The sequence below is a fragment of the Hevea brasiliensis genome, chromosome 5 (genome assembly GCF_030052815.1).
Source record: "Hevea brasiliensis isolate MT/VB/25A 57/8 chromosome 5, ASM3005281v1, whole genome shotgun sequence".
NCBI classification, from domain to species: Eukaryota; Viridiplantae; Streptophyta; class Magnoliopsida; order Malpighiales; family Euphorbiaceae; genus Hevea; species Hevea brasiliensis.
Window position 1 is genome coordinate 18,592,332 of NC_079497.1, and position 17,677 is coordinate 18,610,008.

The following is a 17,677-nucleotide window of genomic DNA, read 5'->3' on the forward strand; positions in this document are numbered from 1 at the left end:
CCAAATTCTATGGTGGACATACACATGAATTTGTTTCATTTATTTCACGATTTCTCATCTATTATAAGTCTCAATCATGGAATTAATGAGTTTTAAATACATATATGCACTAACCTATTGTAGGTAGATTTTTCCCAAGCTCAAAACTTCACTTCCTTTCCTTTTCTTGGCTGCCAAAAGATTATGCAAGGTGCTAGGATGAATTTTAGTGAAAGTGACTTAGGGTTTTGAGGTAAAGTTTGAGAGTTTCTTAAGCTTGAATGAAAAAAGAAAAATGGAGGGTTTCTTCCTTGCTATGGTGCGGCTGGAATGGGAAAAATGGCTGCTGTGTTTTTGTTTCCTTTGGTCTTTATTTTGTCCCTTTTATTACTTAATTAATTGATTGTTTTATTATGATTGGAGAAAGCTTTTTAAATGACATCATAATATGTCATATTTGGCATTTTATTTCATTTTTCTTTTCTTTTCATCACTACTCATTTTCAATTTAATTTCTAGTAATGTTTATTCATATTTTATGTCATATTAATTATTTACTCAACTGGACAAGTCGGCCAAAAATCACCTCTGAAGGCGAAATGACCAAAATGCCCTCCGTTTGGCTTAACGGGTCAAAATTGTCTGTACCGATTAAAAAATATTTCTAAATATTTTCTTGGCATTCTAATGCCATAGGAACCTCAATGACCCTTCTCTGGAGTCCCAAAAATTATTTTATGAATTTTTGCCCGGGTCTAGGGCTCCTCGTTGCGAGAACTGCAACTTCCCTCTGGTTATCCATCGCTAGGGCACCGGCTCGTTTAACTTGGTTGTATTTTATTTCTAAAATTTTTACCAAATTTTTCTTATTAATATTTGAGTTAATTATGGTCCCTCACTTTAGTTTAAATATTTTTCCGGACATTCTAGCTGTCCGGACTGACACTGGTCACCGGAACAGCAGGATGTACGGAGTAGTTACCGGGAGGGTGTTACAATACATAACTTACATAACATACCTAGAAAAAGTGGGGATATTATTGTATCATGGAGTCACGAGTTTCCTACGGGCACTCTTCCATGTTGTGGTGATTTAATAACAACTTGACTATAGGTATCTCCTTGTTCCTCAGCTTCCTAATGTGCATATCCTCAATCCAAATACGTTCTTCAACATAAGAAAGATCTTCCAAAATTTTCATGTCTGGTTCACTTATAACCTTGTTTAGATCTAACACGAACTTCCTCAACATAGAAATATGGAATAACGGATGGATCCTCTCCATTTTTGGAGGCAAAGCTAACTTATAAGATACATTTCCAGCCCTTTGCAACACTTCAAATGGTCTAATGTACCTTGGAGCTAGTTTGCCTCTCTTTCCAAACTAGATGACACTCTTTATTGGAGATACCTTTGGAACCACCATGTCCCTTTCTTTGAAAACCACTTCTCTCCTATGGAGATCCGCATAACTTTTCTGTCTACCGGCTGCTGTCTTCGACCTTTTCCTGATTAAAGGCATGGCTTGATTGGTGATTTCTACCAACTCCATTCTTGCTAAAGCTCTTTCACCTACTTCTTTCCAACACACAGGAGGCCTACATTTTCTCTCACACATAGCTTCATACGGTGTTATTCTGATCCTAGAGTGATAGTTATTGTTATATGCAAACTTAACTAAGGGAAGCTACTTTTTCCACGATCCTCCAAAGTCAAGTACACACATCCTTAGCATATCCTCTGAAGTCTGTATGGTTTTTTCTTACTGTTTATGTGTCTGAGGATGAAAAGCCATGCTGAAGTCTAATCTGGTGCCCAACTAGTTTTGAAGATAGCGCTAAAACCTTGATGTGAACTGTGGTCCTCTGTTGGAAATTATTGTCACTAGAGCTCGATGCAACCTTATTATCTTTGCCACATAGACCTGAGCCAACTTATCCACAGAATAGTTAGCTCTAACAGGAATGAAGTAAGCAGTCTTGGTCAACCTATCCACTATAACCCATATTGAGTCATATCTATTGAAGGCTATTAGCAACCCTCCAACAAAGTCCATGGCCACATTTTCCCATTTCCACTTTGGAATGGGTAGTAGGTTGAGCATTTTTGCTGGCTTCTGATGCTTCAGCTTCACTCTTTGGCAAACCTCACAAGCAGACATAAACTATGCAATCTCCTTCATGGAAGGCCACTAATACACCTTCTTTAAGTCCTGATACATTTTGGTGGCTCCAAGGTGCACACTATACTTAGCATTATGAGTTTCTTTCTTAATGGCTCCCTAGAGTTAGATGTCATTTAGTACACAACACCTGCTGCCATAACTTAACACTCCTTTTCCATCGAAATGAAACTCACTAATCTTACCTTTCTGCACCACTTTTGCTATCTTTACCAACTCAAGGTCTTCATACTGTTTCTTTGCTATTTGCCTTAGGTACACTAATGTTGCTTTCATCTCAGCTATCTAAGTACCCTTAGCTAACAACTCTAGCTGTAACCCTTCTCCAATCAGCTGGTGTAACTCCTTCAAGATGGGCCATATTTCTATGGATATATGAGCCAAACTGCCAAATGATTTTTGACTAAGGGCATCTGCAACAACATTTGTCTTTCCCAAATGGTACTAGATTGTACAATCACAATCATAGAGCAGTTTTACCCATCTCTATTGTCTTACATTCAGCTCTTTCTACTTGAAGATGTATTAGAGACTCTTATGGTCTGTGAAGATCTCGCATTTTGCTCCATAAAGATAATGTCTCCAAATCATTAGGGTAAAGACTACGACCCCCATCTCTAAGTCATGAGTCAGATAATTAGCTTCATGCTTCTTCAACTGACTTAAAGCACAAGCTATTACTCTTTCCTTCTACATAAGAACACATTCCAAACCCATTCTGGAGGCATTGTAATAAATAATGAAATCTTCATTATCTGTAGGTAGAGCCAGTACTAGTACTGAAATCAGACACTCTATTCAAACTTTTTATTCTTCTAAGTTAACCTAGTCATTGGAGTAGCTATCTTGGAGAAATCATGTACAAATCTCCTATAATAGCCTACCAAACCTAGGAAACTCTTAATCTCAGTCACTATAGTTAGCCTTGACCAATCTGCCTCTGCTTCAACCTTTTTAGGATCCACTTCGATTTAAGGTTTGACACTATATGCCCCAAGAAGGATATACTCTTTAGCTCATACTTAGAGAACTTGGCATACAACTAGTGTTCCTGCAGCATTTAAAGAACCATTCGTAGATGCTGTACTGCTCTTCTTAACTCTTGGTATACACCAAGATATCATTAATAAGGACGATTACAAAGTGGTCTAGATATTATCTAAATACCCTATTCATGAGATCCATAAATGTTGCTGAGGCATTGGTTAGCCCAAATGGTATCACAAGAAGCTCATAACACCCATATTTAGTCCAAAAGGCAGTCTTCGAAATATCTATCTCCTTTGACCTCAGCTAGTATATCTGAACCTCAAATCTATCTTTTAAAAACATCTAGCTTCAACTAACTGATCAAACAAGTCATCAGTATGGGGTAGAGGGTACTTATTTTTCATAGTGACCTTGTTCAATTGCCTATAGTCAATGCATAGTCTCAAAGATCTATCCTTCTTCTTTATAAACAGTATTGGAGAACACTAAGGGGAGATACTCAGTCGGATGAATCCCTTATCTACTAATTTTTGTAGCTATTTTTTTAACTCTAAAAGAGCTATGCTATAAGGAGGAATAAATATGGGTTTAGTACCAGGCACTAGATCAATTTCAAAATCTATCTCCCTCTCAGGTGGCAAACTAGGTAGCTCTTCTAGAAACACATCTGGAAACTCTCTTACCATTGAAATTGATTTTAGTCCACTTCTGTTCTCCATAACCTCTGTAACATGGGCTAGAAACCCTCTACATTCTTTTTGGAGCATCTTCCTGTCTTATATGGTGGAGATCATCCCCTTCACTGGTGATGACTAATCTCCCTAAAAAATTAACTCCAACCCATCTTGTCCTCTAAACCTTACTATCTTATTCCTATAATCTAAGGTGGCATAATTTATTGAGAGCCAATCCATCCCTAGAATAACATCGAAATCCATCAATTCTAGGACCATTAGGTCAGCTGGATAGCATCTATCATCTGCCATTATTGGACAAGTGTAACAGATCATTTCCATTACTGAAGGATTACACTTGGGCCCACTAATAAGTAATGAACATTGTAGATTCAAGACTACTAAACGCAATCTTATAACCACTTTGGGGTTAACAAAAGAATGAGATGCACCAGGATTAATCAAAACATGCACATTGAAACTTCTAATGCAAAGGTTGCCTGACACAATAGTGTTGGAGGTTTTGGCTTCCTGTTGTGTCATGGTAAAGATCAATGCTAGTGCTATCGAACCCCTCCCTTGTGAACATGTAGTAAAGGAAAAAGAACCTCGCCTTCACCCTATCCCCTTCCCGATGAGGGACACATAAAAGTTTGTCTCACTGTCGATTGAGCCATACTATTTAATCTAGTCTATTATTATGAAGCCACCCTTTCCATATTAGGACACTCCTTAGACATGTGCCCCTCCCGACATTGGGAGGTTCTAAACCTACAAACTCCTTAATGAAGCTTCCCAAATCTTACACAACAAGAGGTATCCGATCTAGAATTAGATCTGCTTCCCATCCTAAGGCCTGCCTTGACTCCATTCTAAAACTTATTCTTCTTTTGCTTCTTGCCAAACTTTCCTCCTTTATCTTTCTTTGTTTTAAATAAGGAAACAGTCTTGGTTAAGTGACAGAACCTCCCTGCATCTATAGCCTTAGGAATTGCAGATTTATCAACTTTTATACTTTTCAGCTTTAGACACTTTTTAATGATAGCCCTAGCCTCCATTTTTCTTGCATTATTTACTATATAATAGAAACCATGGGTTTTTGCAGTCAAAATCAATGAGGAGTATTTAGAGTGCTAATTGTACCTCTTCACCTTCTTCTTATCCGTATCATACTCCTGCCCCACATATTGCAAAAGATTAACAAACTTGTCTGCATATTCGTCAACACTCATATCAATAGTCTATCTCAACTGCTCAAACTTCACCACCTTCAGTTCCTTAGAGCTTTTTGGGAAAGCCCAATTAGTAAACTCTATCACAAACTGAGACCATGTCATACTATCGACCCTGGAAATAACATAGGACTTATACTAATCCTTTGCCTTCTTATATTTTAAGGTAAAGTTAGTCATCTGAATGGCCCTATAATCATTGGCATCCAATTTGTTGGTTATCATTTTGAACGCCTTAACGTTCTTGAAAGGATCATCTCCTTCCTTGTACTTAGGAGCATCCAGCTTTAAATAGTTCATCATTTTTACTTTACCTTGACTATTTATCCCAATCTCTTATGTAGGAATTATAGGAACTGTAGGGGGGTGGTGGTGCTACTTGCTTTCTTGTAACTCTCTCCATGAGATTTTGAGTTCCTATGGTGCATGAGGAACCGTAGAGGGTGCTGTGATGGAGAGTACATGGGATATGGGTTGAACGGTGGAAAGTAAGGTGGGTAGGGCCTGAAAGGAGGATATTAGGGATAGCTCAAAAACCCAGGGTTTCCAAAACTCCCCCATTAAGGATATTGATACCCAAACCCAAAATATGGTCCTGGCTATTGAGGAGATACAAACTCTGACTCATCTCTTCCTTTCTCAAAATTGTCTTCTCCCATCCTTCCCACACTAGAAGGCTCAGGATTCTCATGCTATTGGGAGAAGCCATGAAAAATCCTCCATGCATCTACCGACATTATGGGCACACATGTAGTCTTCTTGTTGACTTCAAAGGACCTTCTAGGACCTTTTGAAGATTCACCCTTCCACTCCTGCTTGCTCTGTCCTTGATAATGGGGTTGGAGTGTAGTGCTCCAATACCCTCATTCTTGAGTGGAGCACTAGTCAACCCAACAGACCATCTTGAACCTCGCATTTCTAAAAGCAAATAAGAAGTATTGAGCACATAAAAAGTTCATGTGGAGTCACATGAACACATAATATGTCACCAATCATAGCACACATATAACATACAACATGCAATCATACAGGGACTCAACCCTAAGGGACATATATTTCCCTAACTATACTAGTCAACATACTTCCTTCCACCCTTATTTTATACTTTTACTAGCATCTAGGTCCAGTCATCTAACCTAGAGCTCTGATACCAACTTGTAATGACCCAAACCAGGGGCCATTACTGGCATTAAGGATCGAGTTAGCTTAAGGCTGTCAAAAATCATAGTAAGCCTAAAACCTGTAAAACATACGCGCATTTCTATATCTTACATTTTAAGCATACTCTAAACTATTACACTTTAGTCTTTTCATACATTCATAACATAAAAATGATTCATAATTTGAACCTTAACATATATGAGCTCTAAAGCGTAATGATTCAACATGCACACTCCCAAAAAAGATTAACATAACACATACATCATCATACTTCAAAATATTACATAACTCTAATTTTCCTTAATTACCAGCATAGTACTATCCATTCACATTTTATATATGTCAATCTATCCATACATCATATATAAAGGACAAGGTTAAAATGACTCGTGATACTCTCTCTTCAAAGAACTCTTCTAGTTCTGCAACCCTGCATCTAGGGCTTAGGGAAAAAGGGTAAGCTTACACAAGCTCAGTGAGTAAATGAACTAATATTAATTATATTATTCATTTCATACATATGTAATGTATCATTTAAATGGGTTTTCACATCACAACCATTTTATGTAGGATGGACTTGTAACCAGTAACTCCCCAAATCCAATGTGCCCAGCTTATACAGAGGCTTCTCATGACTTTCTCTTAAGATTTGAAATGTATTATGCACCCGAGGCAACTTATAGACCTCCCCTAATAAGGCATCATAAAGATCTCCCCATGGGATTTACTTATGGATCCATAACATACATAACATAACATAGTCATAAACCTGGGGGGAGTCAATGGGTTTTCCAGCATCTATCAATGCACCAATAACAATTATGCAATATCTTCGTGTTTTAGATATATATATCCTAAATAAATATGACATGATGTATGAAAATGATCATAAATTAAATTTAAAATCATAAATTAAATTTAAAAAGTTTACATTTTATTAAGATTAGTGTTACTCATCTCTTGTAGCCTGGCAACTCCCTAACTCTAATGGTAGCTATCCTTGGATCCTTAACCTTCAGTGTCCCTCAAACCTGATCCTATAAAATCGGATCCTAGAGTGTTATACAAGGTGCTAAAAACCATATCTTATTCTTGGCCCTTAGGAACCATGAAACCATGTTTTAGAACCTTAAAAAAGAAAGGAGAAAAAGCCAGGCAGAACCTACTTCAACTGCCGAAGTCTCAGGCTTCTGACAACCCTTTCGTCCAATGTTGACTGTGGCTGTCGAACTTAGAAATTTTCTAGATTTTTCGAGAAACTGCATGCTTGGGCTACAAAACCTTTGATTTTTAGTGGCTAAACCTATGAATTTCTAGAATTCCCAAGTGGAAAACCTACAGGAACATTCTCTCAAAACCTCAAAACTCATCCCAAAGCTCCACATCTCTAAGGCCTAAAACAACTTGAAAGCATGCTTAATACCCATATACATTAATCAAAAACTCAAATCCTAGGTTTTCCCAAATCCAACATAACATATTCATGGATTTCTTTAAATCCATCAAGGGAAGCTAGCCATTTAAGACCCATAACAATTAAACATAACTAATCTAACAATAAAACATGAAATTTCAACATAAAATCAAAAAAATCCTAGTCCTAAAATACATAACGTCCCAAAACTCATCTTAAAAGCAACTTTTTATGAAATTGATGTTATAGAAGCCTAATCCCTCATTAACTTTCTTAGATCCACCTGTTATATCAAGAAAAAAAGAAAGTTACCTCTTTCCTTGGAGCTTGAAGGTGAGAGAATCAAAACCTAGAAACTTGAATATACTCTTCCAACCTTCTAGATGGAAGAATCCACTTCCAAAACTTTAAAAACTCAAGAAAATCTCTTCAAAGAGCTCATTATATGCCCCAAAGTTAAGAGAGAGAAAAGAAGAAGAAATACCCAAGTGTTTTGGGTAAAAAAAAAAAACAAGTTATGGTCTCTTTTATACCCCTCTTAGTCGAGGGACTTTTGGCTACCAGAAGCCTCAGTTTCGACTGTCAGAGTTCATTCTGCCTAAAAAGGGATTTAAGCTTTGGCTGCTAAAAGTCCATCATTTGGCTACCGAAGTTTCTTCTACCCAAACACACATTTAAAATCTTTTAGGAAATAAAACCTTTAAAATATTTTTCATTTTTAAATACATTTTGAACATCTCAAACACACATACATGAGCACATTTTCACATCTTAATGCCACTCCCTTATCAGTGAAGTTTTAATTTCCACCAGAATATTCCATTAAGGATAGATATTCTAACATCGAAAAATGATAGATATTACATTCTCTCCCTCCCCTCCCTTTAAGAATATTCATCCTCAAAAGTTAAAACAAATAAATAAAAATATAACATAACATGCATAACTTATATAACATACCTAGAAAAGGTGGGGATATTATTGTATTATGGAGTCATGAGTTTCCTATGTGCGCTCTTTCATGTTGTGATGATTCCATAACACCTTAACCATAGGTATCTCCTTATTCCTTAGCTTCCTTATCTGCGTATCCATGATTCGAATAGGTTCTTCAACATAAGAAAGATCTTCCAAAATTTTCATGTGTGGTTTACTTATAATCTTGTTCGGATCTAACATGAACTTCCTCAACATAGAAATATGGAACACCGGATGGATCCTTTCCATTTTTAGTAGCAAGGCTAACTTATAAGATACATTTCTAACCCTTTACAGCACTTCATATGGTCCAATGTACCTTGGAGCTAGTTTGCCTCTCTTTTCAAATCGGATGACACCCTTCACTGGAGATAACTTTACAAGCACTTTGTCCCCTTCTTGCAAAGCACTTCTCTCCTATGGAGATCTGTGTGACTTTTCTGTCTATTGGCTACTGTCTTCAACCTTGCCCTAATTAAATGCATGGCTTGATTACTGATTTACACTAACTCTGTTCGTGCTAAAGCTCTTTCAAATACTTCTTCTCAACACATAGGAGACCTACACTTTCTCCCTTGTAGAGCTTCATATGGTGCTATTTCAATGCTAGAGTGATAGCTGCTATTATATGCAAACTTAACTAGGGGAAGGTACATTTTCCACAATCATCTAAAGTCAAGTACGCACATTCTTAGCATATCCTCCAAAGTCTATATGGTCCTTTTTTATTGTCCATCTGTCTGAAGATGAAAAGTCATGCTGAAGTCTAACATTTTGCCTAACTCATTTTGAAGATAGCCCTAAAACCTTGATGTGAACTGCAGTCATTTGTCGGAGACTATTATCACTAGAGCTATATGCAACCTTATTATCTCTGCCACATAGACTTGAGCCAACTTATCCATAGAATAGTTAGCCCTAACATGAACGAAGTGAGTAGTCTTAGCCAACCTGTCCACCATAACCCATATTGAATCATGTCTGTTGGAGGCTACTAGCAACCCTATAATAAAGTCCATGGCCATATTTTCCCATTTTCACTCTAGAATGGGTAGTGGGTTGAGCATTCCCACTGGCTTCTGATGCTCTAGCTTCAATATTTGACAAACCTCATAAGCAGACACAAACTATGCAATCTCCTTCTTCATGGAAGGCCACCAATACACTTTCTTTAATTCCTAATACATTTTGGTAGCTCCAAGGTGCACACTATACTTAGTATTGTGCACTTCTCCCACAATCTTTCCCTTGAGTTGGATGTCATTTGGTACACACAACTTGTTTCCATACTTTAGCACTTCTTTTCCTTCGAAATGGAACTCACTAATCTTATCTTTCTGTGCTGCTTTCACTATCTTTACCAATACAAGGTCTTTATGCTATTTGCCTTAGGTACACTAAGGTCACCTTCATCTGAGCTATCCAAGTACCCTTAGTTGATAACTCTAATTGTAACCCTTCTCTAATTAGTTGGTAAACTCCTTCAAGATGGGCCATCTTTCTATGGATATATGAGCTAAACTGCCAAATAATTTTCGACTGAAGGCATCTGCAATAACATTTGCCTTTCCCAAATGATACTAGATTGTACAATCATAATCACTGAGTAGTTCTACGCATCTCTATTCTCTAACATTCAGCTCTTTCTGCTTGAAGATGTACTAGAGACTCTTGTGGTCTGTGAAGATCTTGCATTTTACTCCATAATTATAATGTCTCCAAATCTTTAGGGTAAATACTATGGCCACCATCTCTAAGTCATGAGTTAGATAATTAGCTTCATGCTTCTTTACGTATCTTAAAGCATAAGCTATTACTCTTTCCTTCTGCATAAGAACACATTCCAAACCCATTCTAGAGGCATTGCAGTAAATAGTGAAATTTTCATTATATGTAAGCAGAGCCAATATTGATGTTGAAATTAAGCACTCCTTAAACTTTTGAAAGCTCTCCTCACATTCATCACTCCATTCAAACTTCTTATTCTTTTGAGTTCACCCAGTCATTGGAGTAGCTATCTTGGAGAAATCAAGTACAAATCTTCTATAATAGCCTGCCAAACCTAGGAAATTCTTAATCTCAATCACTGTAGTTAGCCTTAGCCAATCTGCTACTACTTCAACCTTCTTATGATCCACTTCAATTCTATTCTTTGACACTATATGCCCTAATAAGGATATACTCTTTAGCCAGAATTCACACTTAGAGAACTTAGCATACAACTGGCGTTCCCTCAAGGTCTGAAGAACCATTATTAGATGTTGTGCTGCTCTTCTGGACTCCTAGAATACACTAAGATATCATTAATAAGGACAATTGTAAAGTGGTCTAGATATTGTCTAAATACCCTATTCATGAGGTCTATAAATGGTGCTGGGGCATTGGTTAGCTCAAATAGCATCACAAGAAACTCATAACACCCGTATTTAGTCTGAAAGGTAGTCTTCAGAATATTTGTCTCCTTAATCCTCAACTGATGATATCTGGATCTCAAAATCTATCTTTGAAAAATAACTAGCTCCAGCCAGTTGATCAAACAATTGATTAATATGGAGCAGAGGGTACTTGTTCTTCATAGTGACGTTATTCAACTTTCAATAGTCAATGCACAGCCTCAAGGATCTATCCTTCTTTTTTACAAATAGTACTAGAACACCCTAAGGGGAGGCACTCAGTCGGATGAATTCTTTATCCACTAATTCCTGCAGTTGTTCTTTTGGCTTTTTCAACTTTACAGGAGCCATCCTATAAATAGGAATAGATATGGGTTTAGTGCCAGGCACTAGATCAATTTCAAAATCTATCTCCCTCTCAAGTGACAAACTAGGTAGCTCTTCTGGAAACACATTTGAAAACTCTCTTACCATAGGAATTGATCCCGATCCACTTTTGTTCTCTACAACCTCTCTAACATGGGCTAAAAACCCTCTACATCCTTTTCAGAGCATCTTCTTGGCTTGCACGGTAGAGATCATCCCCTTCACTGATGATTTCTGATCTCCTTGAAGACCTATTCTATCCTCTGAACCTTACTATCTTGTTCTTATAGTCTAAGGTGGCATAAGTGGCTGAGAGCCAATCCATCCCTAGAATGACATTAAAATTTATCAATTCTAGGACCACCAGGTCAGTTGGATAGAATTTATCCTCCATTATTGGACAAGCATAATAGATCATCTTCGTTACCAAAGGATTACACTTGGGCCTACTAACAAGTAACAGATATTGCAGACTTGAGACTACTAAACCCAATCTTAAAACCGCTTTAGGGTTTACAAAAGAATGAAATGCACCATAATTAATCAAAACGTGCACATTGGAACTTCCAATGCAAAGGTTACCTGACACCACAGTGTTGCAGGTATTAGCTTCTTGTTGTGTCATGGTAAAGATCCATGTCGATGCTGTCGAACCCTGCCCTTGTGAGCCTATAGTAGAGGAAAAAGAATCTCGCCCTCTACCATGTCCCCTTCCTGATGAGGGATGAAACACACTCACTGTAGCAATTCTACACATTCTACTGTTCCAGTGACCGATGTCGGTCTGGACAGCTAGAACGCCTGGAAAAATATTTAGACAAGAGTGAGGAGTCATAAATAACTCAAATAATAATAAGAAAAATTTAGGAAAAATTTTAGAAATAAAATACAACCAAATTAAATGAGCCGGTGCCCTAGCGATGGGTAACCCAGTGGGAAGTTGCGGTACTCGCAGTTAGGAGCCCTAAACTTGAGAGAAAATTCATGAAATAATTTTTGGGACTCCAGAGAAGAGTCATTGAGGTTTCTATGGCATTAGAATGCCAAGAAAATGTTTAGAAAAATTTTCGATTGGTACAGACGATTTTGGCTTAATAAGCCAAACGGAGGGCATTTTGGTCATTTGTCATTCAGAGATGATTTTTGGCTGACTTGTCCAGTTAAGTAAATAATTATTATGACATAAAATATGAATAAATATTGCTAAAAATTAAATTGGAAATGAGTAGAGAAGAGAAGAAAAAAAAATGAAGGAAAATACCTAATTATGACATCATATGATGTCATTTAAATTTCCTCCACCAATCACAATTTATTAAACTCATTAAAAGAGATAAAAGAGACCGAAAATTGACAAACAATCTGCATCTTCAACCTTTGGGTAGCCAAAAATGTAGAGAGAGAGAGAGAGAGATGAGGTTCCACCATTTTCAAGCTTAAAAGCTTGAATTTTCTCTCCATTTGTTCACTAAAATTGCCAAGTCCCTTCACAAAAATTTGATTTTTCACCTAGAAAAAGCTATTGGCAACCAAAGAAGAAGAGATTAGGGAGGTTTAATCAAGGTTAAGTGAAGCTCAAAAAGGTTAGTGCCTATACTTACTTCCTATCTTTTTAATCTTTGTTAGGAAGACAAATTAAATGAGAATTTGTTGTAAAATTGAACAAAACAATTATATTGAAGTGTGTATGAAAATTTACAGCCATGGGAGAAGGATGAGATTTGTTGATTTGTATGACTTGAATTGTTTAGAAGTGGTTTGTGATGAGATAACTTGAGTTAGATGTTGAACTATGTGTGTTGGATGAGTTAGATGACATGAAAGGTATAAAATGAACACTTTGGAAATTAGGGTTTGTGAAAAACTAGAGTTTCGCTTATAAAATGGCATATTGATCTTTTAATGGTCAATTAGTGACCATTTGAATGTGTGTGAGGAGGAATTGAAGTGAGTAAGGATGTTGGAGTTGAACTTAGACATGCTGCCCTTGGTGACCTGCAGGACTGGTTGTGAATCTAGTAGATTTGGGCAGCTATAAATGGAGTTGTATAGGTTCAATTGGTGCAAGGCTAATTGGACATGAAACTAGACACATAATGGCACAACTTTGGTGAAGAAACTCTGCCAAGAAAACCAAACCAAGTTGACCTAAAAATTACCCTAATCCGGGTGACCAACATGCTGTCCCTGGAAAATGACTAAATAAACAGTGTTTGTTCAAATGGTCATAACTCAGTGTAGAAAAGTTCAATTGATCTGAAATTTTACCAGTAGATAGCTGAGACATATCCCTATAACTTTCATGAAGAACACAAACTCAAATTCTGAACCTAACCAATTCAAATTGCCAACCAATCTTAGGTCACCAAATCTGCCAGAACCAGTTTTGCCCAGAATTCTGGATTCTGTCCAATCCGGCCAGTTATGGTAAAATGATCATAACTTGAGCTACAAAACTCTAAATGGAGTGATTCAAAAAAGAAATGTAACTACACACAATAAGGAATAACTTTCATGAAGAATATTTTATCAAATTCCTATTGTACAAATGACCAATAGAATAGTAAACCTAGGGTATAAAATCTGAAAATTTTGAATAACATAAGATAAGCTTTGAAATGGTATTGAAAATCAATACCAACAAAAATAAAATGCAAAATGTGGTATCTTGGTGAACTTAGGTTCAATAAATTTATTATGTATTAAAAAGTCAACTATTTGAGTGAATAGTAATACAAAGACACAAAGTGTAAGAACTAAATTGGTAGAGGAAATTAAGGTATGAAATTTAGAATCCATGAAATGTTCATGGATTACTTGGAATAGAAATAGTAATTTACCTAAATGACTTAATGAACATTTAAGTTATGTGAATATATAATTAAGATTTATATTCCCATTACTAGTAGGTCTAATAAAACATAAGTGATACCACTTGAATATGAAATGTACTTTACATGAATAAATTGTTGAATGTATAAATGAGATAAAAGTGTCATTTGGGATTTAGGATCCCATCAAGAGAGAAAGGAAAGATGTTTGAATGTAAATGGTATGTGAAATCAAATGAATGTGAATTGAAATTAGTATGAATATTACGATGAATGCATAAATACCTAGAAATGTGAATTTGGAAATTATGCTTCCACCATAAAAAAATTAGAATGCTATAAAAATATAAATGAAAAATATAATGAAATGATGAAACATATAGACTCCTAATAGTACTATGTACCCATGTATTGCCTAGACACGTGTGTCAGATTGGATAGATTGGCATGCCAATAGGGTATTATTTTAGCAGTACTGCGAAAGGCTTTATGCCTGTATTCATGGCTTTATGCCCGTATTCATGGCTTTATGCCTGCACTCATGGCTTTTATGCCCGATTATGTGTTATCATAGCTTTTTAGCCATACTGACTGTATACGTGGTTGACGTTCTGCGTCCCATGGTATGACGGCCTAAGGCACCGCGGTGTCCAGTGCCAATGACCCGTTATTCAGTTTAGTCAGCCTGTTGTAGGTTACTTGGGCAATCTAATTTATTAAAATAAGTTATGAATATTAGCAATTAAAAATACTAGAAAGTAAATAAATGAGAAGAAGTTTTGAAATAAATTAGATTAGCTCCAAAAATTTTTTCCTTAGAATGATTTGAAGTAAATTAAACTAGTTCTAAAAATTTTAAATATTACGAAATGATTGTAAACAACTTAGAAAGTATCAAGGAAGTGATAAAAAGACTAGTAAAAGAATTATAACTTAAATAACATTAGAAATGTGACTTTCATAAGAATTTAAGTATAAGTATAAATTTTAGATTTGTTTGTACATTATATAAATGATTATTGTAAACTTATGAAAAAAGTGATTCTAGAGAGCAACATAAATGACGAAAGATATATTATATGGCAAATTTCATATGAACCCAGTAAAATTCTTGAATATAGAAAATATGCTCCAATTATTTTTATTTGTATACATTATTTCCTTGTTATATTATGGCACCACTAAGCAGCAATGCTTAGCACGATGGATTTGTTTCCTCGCGCAGGTACTGAAGTTAAAGCCTAGCGAATACCAAACAGAGATTTTGGAGTTCTGATCTGTAGAGTGTTCAAGGTTGTCACCTCCTCAGTAATGCATGTAGATAGGGCCCATATAGATCATATTATGTATTTTGTACATTATAATTAGTTATTATTTGTAATGTAAATTATGAATTGTATGTTGAAATATAAATTATGGAACTGTAATTAATTTGTAAATCATGTAAATTATGAATTTATATAATCAGTTTGTAAATCATGTAAATTAATGAAACTTGAGAATTTATATATATAAATTGTGTATGAATGGAAATGCATGGAAATGAATATGAAATTGAGATATATGAATGAGATGTGAATTATGAGATGGTTATGAAAATAATTGATGAGATTTTTATTGTAAAATATTATTGAAAATTTCAAGCAGGTGAATAGTGAAATATGTCAACTGATAATAAAATAGGGGAAACTTCGCTGGTTTCTCCACAGAAAAATAATTGATATTAAAATATAACGAGATCAAATTATTAAAGGAATAAAGTAAGATAAGATAGGGTGCTCCGGCACCGAATGTAGCACGTCTTGCTCGGCTACACTGTAGTCGGGTGAGGAGTGTTACAAGGGACCCATAAAAGTCTATCTCACTATTTGTTGAGCCATATTGCCTGACCTAGTCTATACTGTGAAACCACCCTTTCCATGTTAAGGCACTCCTTAGACATGTGCCCCTCCTGACCACACCTGTAGCATAAGGAGATTCCAAACCTACAAACTCCTTAATGAGGCTTCCCACATTTTACACAACCAAAGGTATTTGATCCCAAACTAGATTCGCTTCCCATCCTGAGGCCTGCCTTGGTTCTATTCTAGAAATTATTCTTCTTTTACTTCTTACCAAACTTCCCTCCTTTATCTTTCTTAGTTTTGGATGAGGAAATAGTCTTGGTTAAGTGACTGAACCTCCCTGCATCTGTAGCCTTAGGAATTGTAGATTGCTTAGCTTTTATGCTTTTCAGCTCTAGACTCCCTTCAATAATAGCCCTAGCCTTTGTCTTTCTTGTAGCATTTACTATAGAATGGAAACTGTGAGTTTCTATAGCTAAAATCAATGAGGAGTATTTGGAGTGCAACCTCTAAGTGTGCCTCTTTACCTTCTTATCCATATCATACTCCTGCCCCATATACTGCAAAAGATTAACAAACTTCTCTGTATGCTCGTCAACACTCATATCAGTAATATGTCTCAATTGCTTAAACTCCACCACCTTCAGTTCCTTAGAGCTTTCTGGGAAAGCTCAATAAGTAAACTCTATCACAAGTTGAGACCATGTCATACTGTCCTATCAACAACATAGGACATATACCAATCGTTTGCCTTCTTACATTTTAAGGTAAAACCGGCCATCTGAATGGCCCTAATATCATTGGCGTCCAATTCATCGACTATCATTTTGATTGCCTTAATGTACTTGAAAGAATCATCTCCTTCCTTGTGTTTAGAAGCACCCAGCTTTAAGTAGTCCACCATCTTTACTTTATCTCAACTACTTATCCCAATCTCTTATGTAGGAACTGTGAGTTGCCGGTAGTGGTAGTGGTACTTGCTCTCTTATAACTTCCTCCATAGGATTTTGATTGCCCATGGTGGTTGAAGAATTTTGGGGGTGCTATGGTGGAGAGTACATAAGATATGGGTTGAATGGTAATAAGTAAGGTGGGTAAGGCATGACAGGAGGATATTAGGGATAGGTCATAAACTCAGGGTTTTCAAAACTTCCTTAATGAGGATATTGATACACAAACCCAAACTCTGGTCCTAGCTGTGGAGGAGATACAATCACTGACTCATCTCTTCCTTTCTCAAAACTGTCTTCTCTCATCCTTTTTAGAACCTCTTGAAGATTCACCCGTCCATTCCTACTTACTCTCTTCCTGATAACAGGGTTGGCAGGTAGTGCTCCAATACCCTCATTCTCTAGTGGAGCGTTAGTCAACCCAGTAGACCATCTTGAACCTCGCATTTTTGAAAGCAAACAAGAAGTGTTAAGCATATAAAAAGTTCATGTGGAGTCACATGAACACACAATATGTCATCAATCATAGCATACATATAACATACAACATATAATCATACAGGGACTCAACCCTAAGGAACATATATTTCCCTAATTTTGTTGGTCAACATACTTCCTTTCACCTCTATTTTATACTTTTACTAGCATCTAGGTTGGCTCATCTAACCTAGAGCTCTAATAC

The 17,677-nt window shown here is 36.3% G+C and overlaps 1 protein-coding gene across 1 annotated transcript; it reads right to left on the reverse strand.

Annotated features, from left to right (window-relative positions):
* Positions 1–1,043: 1,043 nt before the first annotated feature.
* On the reverse strand, positions 1,044–2,141 carry LOC131180084 (uncharacterized). The gene is made up of 3 exons (XM_058147694.1): positions 1,825–2,141; positions 1,392–1,623; positions 1,044–1,283 (listed from the first exon to the last, which is right to left on the reverse strand). Exons 1-3 carry the CDS (start codon positions 2,139–2,141, stop codon positions 1,044–1,046), a joined length of 789 nt encoding a protein of 262 aa, XP_058003677.1.
* Positions 2,142–17,677: the final 15,536 nt, after the last annotated feature.